Below are 21,001 nucleotides of genomic sequence, written 5' to 3'. Positions count from 1 at the left end.
ACTTTAAGGAGAAGAAAGTTATCAGCTGTGTCAAATACTGCTGATAAGTGAGATGAAGACTGAGAAATAAAAATCAGGCTTGAAAACATGGACGCCACAGATGAACAGGTTCAGGAGTGTGGAAATGAAGTCTGTGAGTTCAAGAGTAGAAGTGAAGATAAGGTATTTCTGTAAAGGAGAGCAGATCAGACTTTTGGTAATGTGATTTTATTTAGAGACAGAGTCTTACTCTGTCACCTAGACTGGAGTGCAGTGGCAAGATTTTGGTTCAAGCGGTTCTCCTGCCTCAGCCTCCTGAATAACTGGGATTACAGGCGCACACCACCACACATGGCTAACTTTAATATTTTCAGTAGAGATGGGGTTTCACTGTGTTGGCCAGGGTAGTCTCAAACTCCAGACCTCAAAATGATCCACCCGACTCGGCCTCCCAAAGTGCTGGGATTACAGGCATGAGCCACCACATCTGGCCTATTTATTTTTTGAGACAGGGTCTCCCTCTGTCGTCCAGGCCGAGTGCACTGGTGTGATCATGACTCACTGCAGTCTCGAACTCCTGCACTAAAGCGATTGTTCAGCCTCAGCCTCTGGAGTAGCCAGGAATACAGGCAGGCATCACCATCCCTGGCTACTTTTGAGCAAATGGTTCATACCAATTTCAGCAGACATCTAGTTATCAAACAAATTAGTAGTAATTTTGCTACCAGTTTTCAAAAAGTTTCTATGTAGTATTTGTTATTTGTTGTACTCCTGATGTTTGTCTTCAATGGATTCACTACAAATGTGTCAGAAATTTCATGTTAAGATGCTACCGAATTTTTTTGTTTTCATCATTTCAGTCACTGGCAATTTTTTTTTTTTAGTTACTGCTACTTTCATTAAATAGGCTTTTTATTGGTCTGCACATCTCCACAAACAGCAATAAGCTTTACATCTGGCAGGTGGATGTGACAAATAAGATTATGCAATTAAAGTTTTTTTCCAACCAGTTGTGATTTCAGAGCCTTTCTCCCTACATCATTCCATCTCTTCATTCTATTAGGTCTAGTAGTATTGTAACTTCTTAGATACCAAATAAATCAGTTACTTTTTATTACTGTTTATTTGGAGAGGGTCTTGTTTCTTCTGACTTACTATTTGCCTCTTCTGTGTTAATCACATATTTATGTTTATCACAATTCTTTTCATTAAACTAATGTTGCCTTACAAAGAGTTTAGTGCAAAAAAAAAAAGTCAACCAATCACCCGAATACCACCACTCTCAACTATCAGTTGTTTGGTATACTTGACGTTTCTCCTCTCAATGTGCCTGCAGCAGTACATAAAATCAAATTTGTAGCAATTTCACTTAACACACCTCAGGACATTTATTCATCAACCAGACTTGCACATGAATTTTACTTCAGCGAGGAAAAAACAGAAGGAAAACGGAGAGATAAAGAGAGGGTGGGCAGGGCACCGATGGGCATGGAAAACGTTAGAAAGGGGTAAAAAGCCGAGCGCTGTGGCTCACGCCTGTAATCCCAGCACTTTGGGAGGCCAAGGCGTGAGGATCGCTTCAGGCCAGGGGTTCGAGACCAGCCTGGGTAACACAGCGAGACGCATGCTATCTCCGGAAACACTTTTTAAAAAAAATTAGCCGGGCGTGGTGGTGCATCCCCGTGGTCCCAGCTACTCAGAAGGCTGAGGTAGAAGGATCCCTTGAGCCCCAAAGGTCGAGGCTGCAATGTGCCGTGATCGCGTCACTGCGCTCAGCCTGGACTACACCGCGAGAGCCTGCCTCAAAAAAAGGTGGGGGTGGGGGGGAGCAGGGTGGGACAGAGAAACGGTTCAGCGCTGTTCCCAACGAACTCATCTCCCTAAATCTCCAGTCTCAAGCGCCGCTTTCATTCCCTGCCCCAAGCGGCGCTCCCGGATCCGTGCAGGCATCTCCGCTGAGGGCCGCCCTGGCGCACGGCTTTCTGCCTTGGGCACAGAACCCCTCAGCCCTTCCTATTAGCCGTTTCTGGCCGGGACAGCACGCACTCCTTCCTGCCTCGGGGCAAGGGTGAGACTTACGACCAAAGGGCGCCCAGCGAGCTCAAAGCAGCCCCTGCCCCGCGGAGAGCCGGTGGCGCGCGCAGCGTCCGGTGAGGGGCAGCGGCTCGGGCTCGGTTCCGGCTTCCAGCAGCGGCCAGAGGGCGTCGGAGCACGCTCCCCACTCCCTAGAGCGAGGCTTCCGCGGCTGCAGCCCAGGCAGCTCTTCGGGAAGCTTCCGCCCGTGGTCTCGCCAGGGGGTTTCCGACCTCCCCGCCCGAGAGCGCAGGGGCGGGGGCCGCGGCCGGAGAGCTCGCCCGAGAACACCCCCTCCCGCGGCGTCTCTGGGCGCACGCGCAGCCTCCGCAGCCTCCCTTATTTAGTCCGCGATGGCTTCCCTCGCGCCCCACCGTCCTCTTCCGGAAGGCGGCTTCCTCTCCGCGCAGCCCGGAGCCCCTGGGATCAGCCTCGAGCAGGCGCCCGAGCGAGACTATCCCTAAAGAGGAACAGCGGTGGCCGGACTCGCGAGTGAGGAAAAAAAGGAAAGCGCTGACGGGTCGCGAGGACTCCGGAGAGCCAGGCCTCAGAGGAGGACAGAGGCCGGAGCCAGCCGAGGTTTGCAGAGGGCGGTGTTCCGAACCCGCGCGGGGCGGGGAGGAAGGCCGAGGGTAGGAGAGGAGGGGCGCGGCGGAAACTGCCGAGGTTTCCCGAAGGCGGCAGCGTCCGAGTTGCCCGGATGTAGTTGGTGGAGCGGCAGCGGCGGCACCAGCGGCGGCGGCGGCGGCGGCGGCGGCGGCGGCGGGAGGAGGAGAAGGACCAGGCGGCGGCAGCAGCGGCGGCGGCGGCGGCGGGGGGAGGAGGGAAGGAGGCAGAGCAGGAGGAGGAGAAGGCGGAGGAGACAGTCGCTCTCCGCGGGGCTGAGCCGGACGCGTCGTCTTGCCCCCCTCCCCCCGGTTCGCGCTGCCGCCGTGTAGTTGGCGCCGCTGCCCCGGCTGAGAGTGAGCGTGGTGTCGACGGAGGGAGATGGCCCGGGAGCGCCGGCGCCAGTAACTGGGAGGTGTTGAGAGTCGCCGAGGGCGCGCCGGGCCCAGGTGCCGGGGCTGCCCGCCGCCCGCCGCCGCCGCCGCCTGCGCGCCCGCCCGCCTCTCGCGGCCGCTCTCCCCCCTCCCCGACACACACTCACAGGCCGGGCATTGATGGTAATGTATGCGAGGAAACAGCAGAGACTCAGTGATGGGTAAATTGTCTTTTCGTTTACGGTCCGGGCGGCGGCGGGGGGCGGCGGCGGGGGGGCTGTTCCTCCTTATCTGGAGCTGGCCCGGCCGCCATTTTTGTTGTTAACCCTGATCCGGATTGGGTTGGGGAGGAGGAGCGGCCGCGCGGGCGGGCGGGCGGGAACAGAGTGTGGCGGGGAGTGGGGGCCCGGCTTTGCGGCGTTTTGCCCTCCCCGGCCCTCCCGGAGGCTCCGGGTTTGCGCCGTGTGCGCGCGGGGCTCGGCGCCGGGGCGCTGGGTAGGTCTCCCGCGGGGAGGGGCGGCGGGGGACCCGTTTTCTTCCTCCCCGGCCCCCCCACCCCCGCCGTGTCTTATGTCGCTGTCTTCTCTTCCTGTTTTTCAGCTGTCACGACCGGAGGGGGGACTCGCAGCCTTACCAGGTACCAGCCGAGGCCGGGGTGGAGGGATTGGAAGGGGCCGGAGGGGGAAGGGAGGGACTGCTACTCGAGCGCAGGCCTCAGAAGTCGATACAGGCCCTTCGGTGCAACACATCCGAAACTAGCACCGCAGGTCCCCTTAAAATTCGAGGTTTGGTTCCATTAGTGCTCTCCAGCAAGGTTTAGTGACTTATTTTGACAGGTGACTGGAGGGAGTTCGCTGATTTAGGAAAAAAGAATCATTGGCAGCCAGAAAGACCTGACTGGATTATTTGCGGGTGAAGGAATCGATGGGATGAGATGATAGGTGACTTCCGAGGCTTATTTATTTATTTATTGTGTTGGGGGAACTGAAAGTTAATGTAAAGATACTAAAATTAAGTGAAGGACTTGGGATAAATAGCTAAATGACTTAAAACTTTCAAGTACTGTTCTCTTTTCCTTTTTCATATTTTTGGTATACTTAATTGCGTTACAAGTAAAAGATGTGTGCTTTTGTTTCTGTAAGAATTGAGGTCTTTGGGTACTTGGATAATCATTCTAATGTAGGTGGTTCTAGGTAGGTGGGTTTTTTTTTGTTACTGCAGTCGTTGCCTGTAAAGTTCTAAGAATTATGATAGAAGTGGCCCCAGTTTTCAGGAAGCAAACCTCATAAATGATTGTTAACCATCAGATAACTACAGAAACACTTTCTACGTCTTAAAGGCCCAGAGAATAGATTTCTACCTGATAGTTGTGTTATACAGCTGAATTTGAAAACACCGTCCTCTGATGTGTAAAACATTGGATATGTCAAAAATTAAACCTTAGTGAATCTGTTCTTCAAAGCCTAGCTAATTACACATTGCAATAGACGAAGTACATCATGGTTGTCCTAAGATATGTGTTAGAATAAAGCTAAACCATTACTTTGAGTGCGTTATGCTTGGTTAGAAATAGTACTCACATTGGTTTATTTTGGTCAATATTTTTATACCTTAAAATTGTTTCCCACACGTGTGAGAGTAAGGAAGTTAGGTCTGAAATGCCTTATTTGAATCAAAGAATTGGAGAAACCAGTGTGTGGATTTTTTTTTTTTTTTTTTTTGTAGGTTTGCAGAAGTATGCATGTCCTTATTTATATATGTGTTTGTGTATATCAGCTGTAGAGCAGAAATTGATTATAGTAGTACTGAATTTCTAGCTTTCTTTTGACTGTCAAAAAATGATTTTAAATATTTCCAGCCAAATTTCTTTTTTTTTCAGAATCAGTGTGCCAAGGTGGTTTGATTTATTTATAAGATAATGGAGTATTTTTTTTTCTTTTTTAATGTTTACTATTATGATTTGTAGCAGGAGTCTTATTGTAACACTTAAGCATTAGGTTTTTTGTCTGAGAAACTTTGAAGAGTAAAGCAGAAAGTGGAAATTTTAATAAGTTCATGAAATTTGATGATAATACACCAAAATTTATGTTTAAATTAGTTTAGGGAGTTTAAGGTTTCAATTCTTTCTCTCTTTTTTTGGGGGGGTGATGTTTTACAGGCACTTAAGTATTCATCGAAGAGTCACCCCAGTAGCGGTGATCACAGACATGAAAAGATGCGAGACGCCGCAGATCCTTCACCACCAAATAAAATGTTGCGGAGATCTGATAGTCCTGAAAACAAATACAGTGACAGCACAGGTCACAGTAAGGCCAAAAATGTTCATACTCACAGAGTTAGAGAGAGGGATGGTGGTGAGTATCTTTCTTGTTGAAACTTTGACATATATTTTTAATAATAGCTCTATATAAAACAATAGGTGGCAGCGTATTTCTAGCTTGAAAAGTTACTGTTCGGTTGTGTCATTAAAATGTTTTAATCCTATCGTTTTTTTTTTTTTTTTTTTACTCGGAACAAGTTACTGTAGAAGTAAGATGCTGATGTGAGCATCTAAAAAGTGCATCTAAGGCCGGGTGCAGTGGCTCACGCCTGTAATCTCAGCACTTGGGAGGCCAAGGCAGGCAGATTACTTGAGGTCAGGAGTTCGAGACCAGCCTGGCTAACAGGTGAAAACCTGTCTCTTATTAGAAACAAAAGTTAGTTGGGCGTGGTGGTGGTGGTGGCAGGCGCCTGTAGTTCCAGCTACTCAGGAGGCTGAGGCAGGGGAATCACTTGAACCTGGTTGGTGGAGGTTGCAGTGAGCGTGAGATGGTGCCACTGCACTCCAGCCTGGGTGACAGAGTGAGACTCCATTACAAAAAAAAAGTGGACTTTAGTGTCTGATAACAAGGGAAGGCATTTATGAATACAGTTTAAAACATGCTTTGTTAAGGATGGGAAAATGCAGGACGTTTATCCAAGAAAGGAACTTTGGACTTACAAAGATTTAAGTTTATTTTGAAGTCCTTATTGTTGCTTCAGTTTGTTGCTTTTTAAGGTGTTCAAATCTGTTTTCTAATTACGATGGTAAATTACGAATTTAAAAACTCAGTGTGTTTTTTCAGGATAGTACCCAGATTTTAAAAATTATTCATTACTTAGAGGATACATTCTTGCTTTTTGTTGTGAACATTTTATTTTCAGTATTCTCCAGTTTCGGTGATGTGATTTTGATACCTCGTTCATTGAAATATTCTTTTTAAAAGTTAGTCTGATTTCTTTTGTACAGTCATATATCTTCCATTATAAGTTTGCCTCAAGCTCTTTGTTGTAGGAGGCTGAGAATGAGTAAACAAAACCAATTCTCAGTAACTATTTTCAGACTTAATTTGCCCTAAATTTGCCAGAATTACATTTCATGTCAAAAGCATGCATTAAGGAACAAAGCAATTTTAGTAAAGACATCTATATTCTTTCCTACTGTAACATGTTGCTCAACTTAGATAATATATCTTAAGTAGATTTACAATATTAAAAGGTTCCAAGAAAACTCAGTAAAGTATCATGTGACTTTTTGCCCCTGTTGGCAACTAATTCAATATTTTGCTTACTTTAAAAAAAAAATACCTTGCAACTTCTGGTCCCTTTTGTCCTCCTATGATAGAAATCAGCTTTATTCATTGTGATCGTATATTGAGAAACATTGTCTTCCTCTACATAATTACTGGTTTGAGAAAATTAATACTGGTCAGAAGATTGCACTGGGTTTGAATAATTTGGATGAGAAGAAAGTAGTTCTCTATTGAATGTAGTTATAGCTTAGTGCTATTTATGCAGATAAACCACGTTTTTGTCTGTAACAGTAGTAGCAGGTGTATTTGATTATTAAAATGTTACAAGTTATTGGGGTGCAAAATTAAACTTTTAGAGTTATCAGTTTTGTGGGTATGTTTTCCATAGTGTTATATAAAGCCCGAGATGGTACTGTCAACCACTCTTCTATAGCAGATTTCATTTCAAATGTTAGCTCCTGGAGAGGAGGTATTGGTTGTACTATACTGTACTGTATTTTGAAAAATTTGGTGATTGTAGCAAAATAGGATATGACACCTCATCTTCTTCCAGGTTGGCTCTTATTTTAGTGACTGTGATCCAGTATATTCCCAAATGCAAGAAGTCAGTTTTTCATTCAAAGAAACTTACTTTATAAATGCTTTCAATCGTTTCCAGCAAACCTTGCTCAGCCAGTTCTTTTACAGGTGAAGTAAACCCAAGAACATTCTGTTGCTTATTCATTCAGCAAACCTGGGGCATTTACTATGTGCCAACATTTGTGTAATACTCCTGGGAGTCAAGATGTGATCTTGGCCTTGAAGCTATTCTTAAATGCTTTTGACTCTTAGCCACTTACTTTTTCTGTACCTATTTTTTCTTCACTTTGTTTTTTTTTCATTTTTCTGCCTGTGTGAACTCCAGGTACTTGTTAACTTTTCGTTTTTAAAAATTTGCATCTTTCCTGATGTTTCTTTAGCTTCATTTGCAAGAAACTTGATGTTTTTCTGATCTAATCACTTGCTAAGTTAGGCCCCACTTTCTGATTTTCTTTCTAGCTGCTTGTTGTCTTCTGGAGTCTTCCAGCTAATACTGCAGTTCCATTCCTGTCTCTACCATCTCTAACAGACCTGGCTGCCATATTCCTTTAAATTATATGGGAATAATAATATGAGATATATCTCCATTCTGAAATTGAGAGTAAATCTTTGATATTAATACTGTCTTTAAAAAATGTAAAATGGTGATTTTTCCTCATTTAATACTGAGATATTTAGTCATAATTTGATTTTTGGTGTTTTATTTTTTCTTTTATTGCTAATGATGTGTTTGGCACTAACTTGTTAAAAGTGTATATGTATGATTTTTATTGCAGACATTATAAACTACTTTGGATTTTTATCCAAAAATGAATTCAGGTGGGTTCAGTGGCTCACGCCTGTAATCTCAGCACTTTGGGAGGCTGAGGTGGGCAGATCACCGGAGGTCAGGTTTTGAGACCAGCCTGGTCAACATGGTGAAACCCTATCTCTAATACAGATATAAAAATTAGCTGGGCACAGTGACGAGTGCCTATTACTCAGCTACTAGGGAGGCTGAGGCAGGAGAATTACTTGAACCCAGGAGGTGGAGGTTGCAGTGAGCTGAGATTGTGTCACTGCACTGCAGCGTGGGAAACCGATGTGAGACCCTGTCTTTAAAAAAAAAAAAAAAAAAAAAAAGCAGCCAGGCACTGCTTCATCTCTGTAATCCTGGTTGCTTGGGAGGTTGAGATGGGAGGGTCCTTTGAAGCCAGGAGTTTGAGACTAGCCTTGGCAACATAGCAAGACCCTGTCTCTACTAAAAAAAAAAAAAAAAAAATTTTAATTGGCTTGGTGTGGTGATGCCTGCCTGTAGTCCTAGTGCCTGTAATCCCAGTTCCTTGGGAGACCTGATGTGGGATAATTGCTTGCGCCCAGGAGTTTGAGGTTAACAGCGAGCTGTGGTTGTGCCACCACTCTCTCTCCTGGGTTGATAGAGTGAGACCTGTCTCTTTTAAAAAAGGAAAAAAGAATTAATGTGTATAAGTTCAAGACCATTACCAAAAATCAAATGCAAGTGAGTTGGATTATCTAAGCTCTAAGCATGTAAAAAACTTAAGGTTACAGCAAGTTACTTATTATATTCATTGAACTACAAATTTCTTATTTTTTTATTTTAAGATTTAATGATATTCTTTACTAATAACCTATATGCTGTGATTTGTAACTTGTATTTTACAAAGCAAGTTAAACAAATGTGGAACTTGTAAAGTGTTTGTTTTCCTTAGGATTAGGCTTTACTGGCATCACAGCATTTTTCAGTAATTACTAGATTTCTTAGCATCTTGAATTTCATTGAAAAATGCTCGTTCGGAAGTAATGTATGAAAGGACTTTCAGGTATACTATAAAAAATGAGAAATCGGGGATTGTGAGAGTTTTTACTCCCAAAAACCTTATTAGTTAAAATAAGACTTGCTGTGACATAACGTGTATAAAGAGTTAGAGATTTTATCCTTTAGGATTTATTAAAAGAAATAGTGTGTATTGTAAATTTAAGAGAGGTTATATGAGAGTATAATTAAAAGGTTTTTTTGTGAAATTAGTTACTGTTACATAGTCTGTGATCTGTCTATAAACATACAATCTTTTGTTTAAAGTAACCAAAAGCAAAAACCTTAAGGTACAATCGTTTGGGTTTTTTTGGTTTTTTTTTTTGGAGACGAGTCGTTCAGGCTGGAGTGCAGTGGTGTGATGCCGGCTGGCTGCGCCCTCTGATTCCTGGGTTCAAACGATGCTTCTGCCTTAATGTCCCAAGTAGCTGGGATTACAAACATGCACCATCGTGCCAGGCTAATTTTTGTATTTTTAGTAGAAACAGGATTTCACCGTGTTTTCCAGGCTGGTCTCAAACTGCTGGCCTCAAGTGATCTGCCTACCTCGGCCTCTCAGAGTGCTAGGATTACAGGCGTGAGCCACCGCGCCTGGCCCATAGTGAAGTTTTTATCTTGTCATTTAGCTATATCTTTGGAAAAATTTGGAAATGTATTTTCATCTCCCTAACTTTCAAACAAAAGTTACTGTTAACATTTTGAAGGAGTTAGTAGGGATTATTTGGCGATAATTTGTCTTTTTTTTTTTTTTTTGAGACGGAGTCTTGCTCTGTCACCCAAGCTGGAGTGCACTGGCCAGATCTCAGCTCACTGCAAGCTCCGCCTCCTGGGTTCACGCCATTCTCCTGCCTCAGCCTCCCGAGTAGCTGGGACTACAGGCGCCTGCCACCTCGCCCGGCTAGTTTTTTGTATTTTTTAGTAGAGACGGGGTTTCACTATGTTAGCCAGGATGGTCTCGATCTCCTGACCTTGTGATCCGCCCGCCTCGGCCTCCCAAAGTGCTGGGATTACAGGCTTGAGCCACCGCGCCCGGCCAATTTGTCTTTTTTTAAAAAATATAATTAGTAAAGTTTGAGTCTTTCACATTGAATAATAGACTGGCAGTTGAGCAACATGGTCTTTTCCTTGTTTAGATGACTTTGAAGTATGCTTTGCGTTAGTAATGTTAGAAATTACTAACATTAGAAATGTATAGAAAGTACTATAGAAATTAACAGTTGCTTTTGATATTCATGTTGACATTGGAAGACAACAGATGGTATCCTTATTTCGCAGTTTTACAAATGAGGGAAAATTTAATAAAATTGAAGAGATAGCGACAGCTGCGTCTAGAAACTAGTTCTCTAACTTTGGTAACTGTTGTACATTGTCAGAGATGAAACACTTTTGTATTGAAAGCTTATTTGGTGGTGGTTACTATGGCATGAATTAGTTTGAAGGTATTTTTGCTTTTATCCTCCTAATATCTTCATCCATCTTCCCTCAGTGGTTACAGCGTGCCAAATTATAGTATGCTGATAAAATGTATTTGTGTAGTTCTAGGCCCAGTTGTCAACATTAGTGTTTTATTTCCAAAAATAAGTTTTGACATGGAAGCATGACACAAATTTCACTAGGAAAAGTCCATTTTCTCTTAATCCCTCATATCTAAAGACTTGTTTACAAAGTGAAAATATTGTATGTAATCTAATATACTAATGTTTGGATTTTAATACTATTGACTAATGTTAAGTATTTTTTGTCTAGTAAAAATAGTGACACGTGACCTTTTTTAATTGATTTATTTTCAGTGATAAGATAATACTATGCAGAAGTGTTTGCACTGGATTTCCATTGGTCAATTTAGAAAACACAGGAAACATACTCTGTTTCAAAAGAAATGGAATAAGATTGAAGGAGTAGCAGTCTTAATGTTCCAACTCTTCAGCGGTTTTTTTAATTTTAGAAAACGGTGTCTGTGATGTAAGCATCTGTGCATGTAAATTTTTAAATTTGAACACCAGCACCAAGTCATTTGTCTTACGGCTTCTCATCATCACATTTTAACATTTTTTATATTTTTAGAGAGATGGTTATTATGTATTGTTTATGATTTAATGGTATTTCTATTTTACAATCATAAGAATATTTTGGAATGAGTTCACTTAGATCCTTAGATCCTTTAAGACAGTTCTTAATTGAACTGTTTTCTAGTTGTGCAAGAAATATTTAAAATTTTTGGTGTAACATACTTAGGGTTTTGGTCTGTAATTCACAGGAAATTTATGTATTTTAATTTGTCTCTATTAAGCATCTGTTACCTTATTCTGTTGTGCAGAATTGTTGGGGCGGGGGGTAGTGCATCATTTTGTTAAATGATGCTGGAAAGAGTGAAGATGGAAATCACCTGTGTATTTGGGTTGCTATACCAGGCATTAGATATAACTTGTTGTCAGTTTAATCATACAAAACCAGTTTGTGTGTGTGTGTGTGTGTGTGTGTGTGTGTGTGTGTGTGTGTGTGTTTTGAGACAGAGTCTCACTTTGTACCCAGACTGGAATGCAGTGGCACGATCTCAATCTCACCTCACTGCGACCTCCACCTCCTGACAAAACCAGTTATTTGGGTCTTGTAAATATATTCTTTTTTTTTTTTGAGCCGGAGTCTCGCTCTGTCGCCAGGGCTGGAGTGCAGTGGCCGGATCTCAGCTCACTGCAAGCTCCGCCCCCCGGGTTCTCGCCATTCTCCTGCCTCAGCCTCCCAAGTAGCTGGGACTACAGGCGCCTGCCACCTCGCCCGGCTAGTTTTTTGTATTTTTTAGTAGAGACGGGATTTCACCGTGTTAGCCAGGATGGTCTCGATCTCCTGACCTCATGATCCACCCGTCTCGGCCTCCCAAAGTGCTGGGATTACAGGCTTGAGCCACCGCGCCCGGCCGCTTGTAAATATATTCTATGAACAGTCTTTTTCAGGATTTGTACGATGCTTTGTAATTTTCAAGGGGTTTCTATACTGTTTCTCATCTGACTACAGTAGCTCTTTGAAATAGGCTGATCAGTATTATTCCTGTTGTACTGATGAAATTATAAAGTATTTAGCCTACTGTTGTTGAAACTGGAAGTCTCTTCACATAAAATTTTATCTCTGCCTTCAAATTATACTCCAAGTTTAACTAATTCTCACTACTTTATCATTTTAGTTCTGGCTACCAGCTTTTCTCAGCTTGAATTCTGCAAGATCCCCCTCATGTTCCTGAGTTCATTTTGCTTTATATAATTGTTTCCCCACACAGTAGCCAGAGTGATCCAGTTAAAATGCCAGTCACCTCACATCTCTCTCAAGCTCACGGCCCTCCAGTGACTCCTTGTTTCTTAGCAAGACTTATAATAGATCCTGTGTAATCTGGTGTCTGGGTATTTTTTCAGCCTCTTCTGCTATCTTCTTGTTTGTGCTACTCTCTCCATACTGGCCCTGCAGTCAGAAGTTTGTTCCTGTCTCGGGTGTTCTGCATATTATGCACCTTTATATTTCTCCTACTGTGCTCACTCACTTCAGTAATGTGTTTTCTGCTTAGGTGTCGCCCTCTCACAGGGCCTTCTCTGCCCTTGCTGAACACCCTGAAACAGTCATTCTCATCATTGTCTTTCCTTGCCCCTGCTTGTTCCTTCCTTGTGTGAAGGTGACCTGTTATGATTTACTTATAGTCATTGTACTAGAACATGACATGGGCATTCCTGAAGGTCACTGTGCTGTGCAAAATTGCACCAGACCAATTTATGGGGAAAAAGGGGTTAGGAGCACAGTAACCAAAAACATTGTCAGTGACATATTTTAAAAAGATAAGAACCTAATAAAAATTGTAACTTAATTTTATATATATAAAATAGTTAAGGAATACTTTAGCACCGCAATAAATGGCACTTTACCTTGACCAAAATCTGACTTCCTGTGGAAGTGGCCACTCATCGGAAGGGTTGCAGCTCATGAATTACTGTGAAGTGATGGATGGAAGATACCTGATATGAAACAAAAACTTTTGTAACATCAAATGTGGATGGACCTGACTCATAATTCATGATGAACTAAGATAGCTATTAGATGTTTTAGCTGTGTGTATCTGTGCCTTGCGAATTCCTGTGCAGCTTGATGTAAACTAGTGTTTCTCACAGGTGAAAATACACATGGGTGGGAAATTTGCTGTTTTCTGATATATCAGCTTTCAAACAAATTTGTGTATTTGGAAATAAATGTTACAGCAGAACTGACTGTATTTTAGTTTTTGTTTGCCTGCCTTCTGTGGAATATAAGCTCCACCAGAAGAGGAAGTGAGTTTTAATGTTTTAACCACCTTGTATTCCTGTGACCTAGAATGGTGCCTGAAACTTCATAGCATTTCACTAAATGGATAGATAGAAAAAGTTTGGATTGTTATAATTTAAGGGAATGAAATTACAGTATTTTGGATTAGTGTTCCTCAAACTTGAATGTGTATACTAAGCACCTGGAGATACCATAGTCAGTAATTCTGGGGTGGGTTCCAAAGATCTGCCTTTTAGCAAGATCTCGGGTGATGCCTATGCTTCACTCAAGTAACAGGGTTCTATAGCAGCACTGTCCAGTGGAAACATGTTAGCCACAAATGCAAACTGTATGTGTACTTCTCTAGTAGCTTTGCTTAAAAGTAAAAATGAATCAATTTTAGTATATTTGAGCTGATACATAAAAAATATTTTAACATGTAATTGATACCTTAAAAACTATTAATGACATACTTTATATTCCCTTTTTTGTATAAGATCTTTGAAATCCAGTGTCTGTTTAATATTTACAGCACATTTTCAGTTTGGACAAGCCACATTTCATGTGTTTAATTGCCACATGTGAGTGGTGGTTGTTGACTTGGACAATGCAGTTCTGAAGAATGTGATCGCTCTGTTGGCCTGTCTGACTTTTACACTTATTTTTATTTCTCTAAAGAAAGTTTTTTGTATGCTTGACTTCTGAAATGCCATATTTATGCAAAGCAAGATTGGAGTTAATGGGTCCTTGAACTATGTATTCTGTAATCCTTCCAGAATTGGTTTTCTTTGTTTTGTTTTTGTTGTTGTTGTTGTAGTTGTTGTTTTAGGCAGGGTCTCTCTCTGTCAACCCAGGCTGGAGTGCAGCGGCTCAATCTCGGCTCACTGCAAGCTCACCTCCACAGGTCAAGTGATTTTCCTGCCACCCAAATAGCTGAGATTACAGGTGCACACCGCCGCACCCAGCTAATTTTTGTATTTTTAGTAGAGATGGGGTTTTGTCATGTTGGCCAGGCTGGTCTGAAACTCTTGGCCTCATGTGATGCATTTGCCTCAGCCTCCCAAAGTGCTGGGATTACAGGCGTGAGCCACTGAGTCCAGCTTCTTTCCAGATTTTTTGGTAAAATTGTTTCACATTGTGTTCCCTTTTTTTAAGCTTGTATTAATATTTGCATAGTGGATTAAACAAATTCTTGGTGTTGACTCTCAATCTTAGAGGACTGACTAGAAGTAGTTTTCATTTGGGGCTTAGGGAATATTGATACCTACTTTATACTTCTAGCTAATTAGGAAAATCATTTTTTAGTTAGGTTTGTGTTTTGGTTCAGCACTCATAGCTAAGTGACCTAACATGCTACTTCATTTCTGAGTGTTTGTGTCCATCCCTGTAGGATTCTTGCGGGGTTAAATGAGATTGTGTGTATCTAACACTTCTAAAGCATTTACCTCAGTGCCCAGACTGTGACAGAGTAGATTAGGCTTGCTGTTACTCCTGTGATTAAATTTAGTGTCAGATTAGCAATCTGTAGCTTCTTCTAAAGCTGTTGCTGCTTGCTTTGTTTAGAGTTAGGAAGAAACATGCTGGACACTTTGCGAAATGAGACCTACATGATGTGGGCTGTGGGAACATTCTAACTTGGAACTTGCCCGTCTCCAGGACTTTGTGCTTCAGAGATTTTTGGGGATAGATGTAAGGGTTAAAAAACAGAAAACGGCCAGGCGCAGTGACTCACGCCTGTAATACCAGCACTTTGGGAGGCCAAGGTGGGCAGATCACCTGAGCTCAGGAGTTTGAGACCAGCCTGGGCAACATGGTAAAACCCTGTGTCTACTAAAAATACAAAAATTAGCTGGGGCCAGGTGGTGCATACCGATAAATCCCAGCTACTGGAGGAGCTGAGACGGGAGAATCGCTTGAACCCGGGATTGCACCACTGCACTCCAGCCTGGGTGACAGAGTGAGACTCTGTCTCAAAAAAAAAAAAAAAAAGCAGTGCAAATTTAGAGTAATGGTTCCCAAATTAGGCTGCTTATTAGGCTCCCTTGAGAAGCTTTTAAAGTTATAGCTTCCTTGACTCCATCCTCATTACCCAGAATCAAAGCAATAGTTGATGGAGCCTAGAAAACTGAATTTTTATGCCGGGCGCGGTGGCTCATGCCTGTAATCCTGGCACTTTGGGAGGCCGAGGTAGGCGGATCACCTGAGGTTGGGAGACACTAGCCTGACCAACATGGAGAAACCTCATCTCTACTAAAAATACAAAATTAGCCAGGCGTGGTGGTGCATGCCTGTAATCCCAGCTACTCGGGAGGCTGAGGCAGGAGAATTGCTTGAACCTGTGAGGCAGAGGTTGTGGTGAGCTGAGATCATGCCATTTCGTTGCACGCTGGGTAACAAAAGCAAAACTCGGTCTAAAAAAAGAAAAAGAAAAGAAAACAATTTAAAAATAAACACTGGGTTAATTTAAATATTTATAAATGCAGATTTAGGGAGTACACAGAAGGGAAGAGGAACTCTGAATCGGACATTAAGGAATGTGAGTTTTATCATTAATCTGATTATTAGAGTGGTTATTTGGCAAATCGTGTAATGTGTTCTTGTTTCAAAGAATTCTCTGTAGTCCTAGATTCACAGATAGGATTTGTAAGTGATTGCTATTAAATAGCTAACTTAATATCCTGTGGCAAGGGCATCTAATGCCTAGCAGTAGAGAAGTTTCTAATTGGACAGGCCAGTGAGATGTATTATATTGGGTAGTATCTGGAGCCACTGGTGTTACTTTAGATAATACGTACTTAGGTACTACATTTCCACCATAACCCCTCGTCTCTAGCAAAAAGCTGTCCTGAGACACGTCAGTGGTAAATTTCATTTAGCTTTTATCTCGGTTTGAAAAATAGCCTTTCCCCAAGTTAGTAAAGTAGACTTAGGCCGACCTTAGGTGTTAACAAAAGATTTCTTGAAGTTTACCCTTAGGAGTATTTGCATCTTAAAGGAAAATTAGAATGTGTGTGGTTGATATATTTAGATAGTGCTAGTCTTTCTGTGTAGGGTTTAATTACTTCTGACTTTGTATGAAAGTGTGCCAGAAGAGCATGACCTACTACTATTGGCATCTTCCGAAAGGTTCTGACCTGTTCTATATTCATAGAACTAATCTTTTCTGGTAGCTGAAAAAGAAATACTAGTGAATTATGATATCCTGGGAATACTTTGGTTAGGATGAAGAGAGGATCATGATAAAATATTTCTGCATTTAATAATTTGTTCTGACTTCATAGAATTGTGTGCCTGTTGATTGTGAAGATTCACTGTAACGGAAGAAAGCTGGAGAAGTTGGGGTACAGAGTGACAGGCTGCTAGAAGTACTGTTCTCTGCTGCCTTCAGCCTTTCCTGTGGTTATTGGGGCTGGTTTCTGTTCTGCTGCCTGCTGGGTCCTTGACAGTCTTCTAAGCATTCATATTTAATATGATATGCTCAGATAACCTGAATCGCAGTTATGATACTTTGATTTTTTAAAATAATAATTAATTCCGAAAGTACTACTACCTAAAACGAAAATAATTTTTTATTTTTGCATAGTTATGAGAGTTCCTTTTTTATATAGCTGTTAAATAAATGCCAGTGTTAATTATTTTGGAAAAAGAGAATGAAGTACTTAGACCGTTAAACTCCCCTTTGAGTTTGACCAATTTTATTTATTTAAACATGTAAATTTTGTAAACTTCGCTGCTTTGTTCATATTGCATAGGTTTTGATGGAAAGTTGAAGAGTCATATCTCATTTTTTATTCAAGCCTAAATGTAATTTCAGTTTTGATTTGTCTTTTTTTTTTTTAAACCCAGATCTATTAAGAAGTGTATTTTAAAAATCTAAATGAGTCGGCCGGGCGCGGTGGCTCAAGCCTGTAATCCCAGCGCTTTGGGAGGCCGAGACGGGCGGATCACGAGGTCAGAAGATCGAGACCATCCTGGCTAACATGGTGAAACCCCGTCTCTACTAAAAAATACAAAAAACTAGCCGGGTGAGGTGGCGGGCGCCTGTAGTCCCAGCTACTTGGGAGGCTGAGGCAGGAGAATGGCGTAAACCCGGGAGGCGGAGCTTGCAGTGAGCTGAGATCCGGCCACTGCACTCCAGCCCGGGCGACAGAGCGAGACTCCGGCTCAAAAAAAAAAAAAAAAAAAAAAAAAATCTAAATGAGTCAGTTTTGTAAATGACTGTTAGGCTTTCTGTTTCTAATTTTCTTGGCTTTTTGGAACTAGGATTGTTACTATCTCTGGATACTTTGTCGGTATTTTTTGGATATTTGAAAATAATGTATTTCCTGTTGGGTACAAAGCTCTCTGTCAGTAGATCAAGCTTTTTAATTATGTAATGAATAATATGTAGTAAGTCTTTTGTATCTTTATTTGATTTAGGATTTTCTGACAGATGGGATAATTTTCTAGCATAGTTGATTTCATTTCTCATTTTTAAAAGCACTAAAAATTTTGCTTTGTCTGTTACATATGTTTGCTTAAAGACTTAGGGCTTTTGGCCAGGTGCGGTGGCTCACTCCTGTAATCCCAGCACGTTGGGAGGGCAAAGTGAGCAGATCACCTGAGGTCAAGAGTTAGAGATCAGCCTGGCCAACATGGTGAAACCCCGTCTCTACTAAAAATACAAAAGTTAGCTGGGTGTGGTGGCATGCGCCCGGCTATTTGGGAGGCCGAGGTAGGAGAATCACTTGAGCCCAGGAGGCGGAGGATGCAGTGAGCCTGGATCATGCCACTGCACTCCAGCCTGGGCAACAAGAGTGAGACTCCATCTCAAAAAAAGAAAAAAAAAAAAGACTTATAACTTTTTTTTGTGAATTGTAATCTAAGACTTTGCATATTGGGAAATGTCTTCATTTTGTTTTCAGGTCTGAATTCAATTATCTTTTGGCTATATTAAAAAATCATTTATCCTTGAATATTTGTTTTTCCTGAAGATATTTCTAAAATGCTGATTACCGTTCAGTGTTAGAAACGCGGAGCTGGTATCAATCCTAGTTCTTTTTCATAGGTACCCACTGGGATGTATGACTCCTAATTTACTCTACCACACAGGTTGAAAGTTTAGTTTTTCCTTCTTTATCCTTGGATCTGAAACTTCACAAATCTCACTTTGTAAGTGTAGGCCTTTTTTCATTACTTCTAATTAATGCGTTTTTTTTTTTATTATATTTTTTCTTTCTTTTTTTTTCGAGAGAGAGTTTCGCTCTTGTTGCCCAAACTGGAGTGCAATGGCGCAATCTTGGCTCACTGCAATCTCTGCCTCCTGGGTTCAAGCAATTTCTCCTGCCTCAGCCTCCCAAGTAGCTGGGATTACAGGCGCACGCCACTACACCTGGCTAATTTTTTGTATTTTTAGTAGAAACGGGGTTTTACCGTGTTAGCCAGGCTGGTCTCAAACTCTGTACCTCAGGTGATCCAGCTGCCTTGGCCTCCCAAAGTGCTGGGATTACAGGAGTGAGCCACCACTCCTGGCCAACATTTTAATTTTCTAAAGACCCTGGACAATACCCTGAATGCTTAGTGCTTTTTTGTCTGACACTATCCGTTGGAGAGTCATCTGCCACACTCTTTTTTTCCTCTCTTTTACTTGTTTATAACTTTTCTCCTTTTGGAACTCCTGTTAGATGTTTTTTGGTTCTATTCTTTTTCTGTCTTGCCTTGTAAATTAGTGAGTACGGTAGTTAGATAGTATTTAAGTGTACACTGGACTCTGGGGAGAATCCCTTGGCATCTTCTTTCAACTCCCTGATATTTAAAGCTATGTTCATTTCATCCACCTATTCCAAGTTTTATTTTGGGTGCTGTGCTTTTAATTTTTCATAGCTTTTTTGTGATTTTATGACTGATTTACTAGAAATACTCTTGAGAATTTGGGTTTTTAGTTTTTTTCATGTTAAATATTTTTTTTCTGGTTTGAGTTCAGTGCATCATATCCATGTTACTGGGTTTCTCAGATGCTTGCTGTTTATAGTTGTCTATTTATATTTGGGAATGCAAGACTAGGTCAACTCTTTCAAATAGAATATGTGGTTGAAAATGTTTGCTGTCTGAGCTGTCCAGTGTGGTAGCCACCAGCCACATGTATATTGAACATTTGAAATGTGGCTAGTGCAGCTAAGAAACTCAATTTTTGTAGTTTTTTTTGGTTTTGTTTTGTTTTTGAGGCAGAATCTCATCCTGTCACCCAGGCTGGAGTGCACTGCTATGATCATGGTTTACTGCAGCCTCAAAAAAACTCCTGAGCTCAGATGATCCTCCTGCCACAACCTCCCACGTAGTTGAGCCTACAGGCGCGTGCCGCCACTCCTGGCTAATTTTTGCATTTTTTATAGAGACGGAGTTTTGCCGTATTACCCAGGCTAGTCTTGAGCTCCTGGCTTTAAATGATCATCCTGCCTCAGCCTCCCAAAGTGCTGGGATTATAGGTGTGAGCCACCACATCCAGCCAACTTTTTGATTTTTTATGGTGTTGGTTTTCCTTTCTGTACTGCTGTTTTAATCTCATTCTTGAGCTCTGCTACTGAAAATTGACTGTTTGCTGAGGTGTTCTGTCTTTGCTGCTTTCTCAGTTTTCAGACCCTACCTGGGTGTAGCTGTGGGTATCTCATGCTTCTGTTACTCCTTTGATTTCCAGGCCTACATATCTCTGTTTTGCTTGTTAGACAGCCACCACCTGATGTTCTATAGATAATCTTCCTAAATCTTTTTCTAACTTGACTATTCCCTGTCCTGATTAATGCCTGGGAAGTTGTCCTTAATTCTTTTCTTTTAGAGGCAACTTCCAGAACTCATTGCCCTGTTTTAAAATACTGCAATATCTTGTTTACAGACCTGTTGTCTCATTCCTTACCCAAAGCTGAGTAAAAATTAACTACAAATTTAAACATATTCCTTTCATTAACCCTGAAAGCCTGAATTTTAGAGGTCTTAATTATATTGTATTGATGACAGTTGTCCAAATACGAGTTTTTCTCTCCACTTCCACATATACTTATCAGATGCATTTTCTTATGTACATAAGAGGCTACTGAAATGAAAAGAACTGTTAATGTCCATGCCAGAAAGTTAGCATCTCAGACTAGGTTTTTGGCTTGTGTGAATATAACTTGAAGTTTAAAGAGTTTAAGTTATGGTCGGGCACAGTGTCTCACACCTGTAGTCCCAGCAGTTTAGGGGGCGAGGCGGGCAGATCCACGAGGTCAGGAGTTCAAGACCAGCCAGGCCAAACATGGTTGAAACCCCATCTCTACTAAAAATACGAAAAGTTAATCTGGGTGTGGTGGCTGGCACCTGTAATGCCAGCTACTTGGGAGGCTGATGAGGCAGGAGAAGCGCTTGAACCTGGAAGGTGGAGGTTGCAGTGAGCAGAGATCATGCCACTCACTGCACTCCAGCCTGGGCGATAGTGCAAGACTTAGTCTCAAAAAAAAAAAAAAAAAAAAAGTTTTTCATGAGCCACCATTACCCAAAGTCCACGTTACTCTTTTCTCAGCCACTCTCTGCCTTGTCTATAATCTAGTCATGTAAAAGCACTTACCCAGTCCTAGACATTTTTTTTAATGCTGTTGTCCCATTGTATGTTTTCATAGCCAAAACTGCCCTCTCTCCACTCCTACCTTACTGTTTTTTCCTTTGCCAAACCTTACTCCTTCAACGTCCCACTTTATTTTATGAAGCCTTCCTTGAGCCTATCTTTATTATAGCTCTTT

General features: G+C 41.9%; 1 protein-coding gene across 10 annotated transcripts in view; it reads left to right on the top strand.

Annotated features, from left to right (window-relative positions):
* The first annotated feature begins 2,389 nt into the window (after positions 1 to 2,389).
* WAC (WW domain containing adaptor with coiled-coil) overlaps positions 2,390 to 21,001 on the top strand; it is a 91,046-nt gene continuing 72,434 nt past the window's right edge. For 6 of the 10 annotated variants that reach the window (XM_030941459.1, XM_030941458.1, XM_030941457.1 and 3 more), the window contains exons 1-3: positions 3,118 to 3,253; positions 3,633 to 3,669; positions 5,173 to 5,386. In XM_030941459.1, coding sequence (XP_030797319.1) covers positions 3,213 to 3,253; positions 3,633 to 3,669; positions 5,173 to 5,386 — 292 coding nt within the window. In that variant the 5' untranslated portion in view covers positions 3,118 to 3,212. Of the gene's footprint in view, positions 2,632 to 2,746; positions 3,254 to 3,632; positions 3,670 to 3,868; positions 3,974 to 5,172; positions 5,387 to 21,001 lie in introns of those variants that run through there. The other 4 variants (XM_030941460.1, XM_030941455.1, XM_030941456.1 and 1 more) reach the window with 3 other exon arrangements.

This window comes from Rhinopithecus roxellana, chromosome 11 (genome assembly GCF_007565055.1).
Source record: "Rhinopithecus roxellana isolate Shanxi Qingling chromosome 11, ASM756505v1, whole genome shotgun sequence".
NCBI classification, from domain to species: Eukaryota; Metazoa; Chordata; class Mammalia; order Primates; family Cercopithecidae; genus Rhinopithecus; species Rhinopithecus roxellana.
Note: the sequence above shows the minus strand (reverse complement) of the source record. Positions and strands in the feature narration are given on the sequence as shown.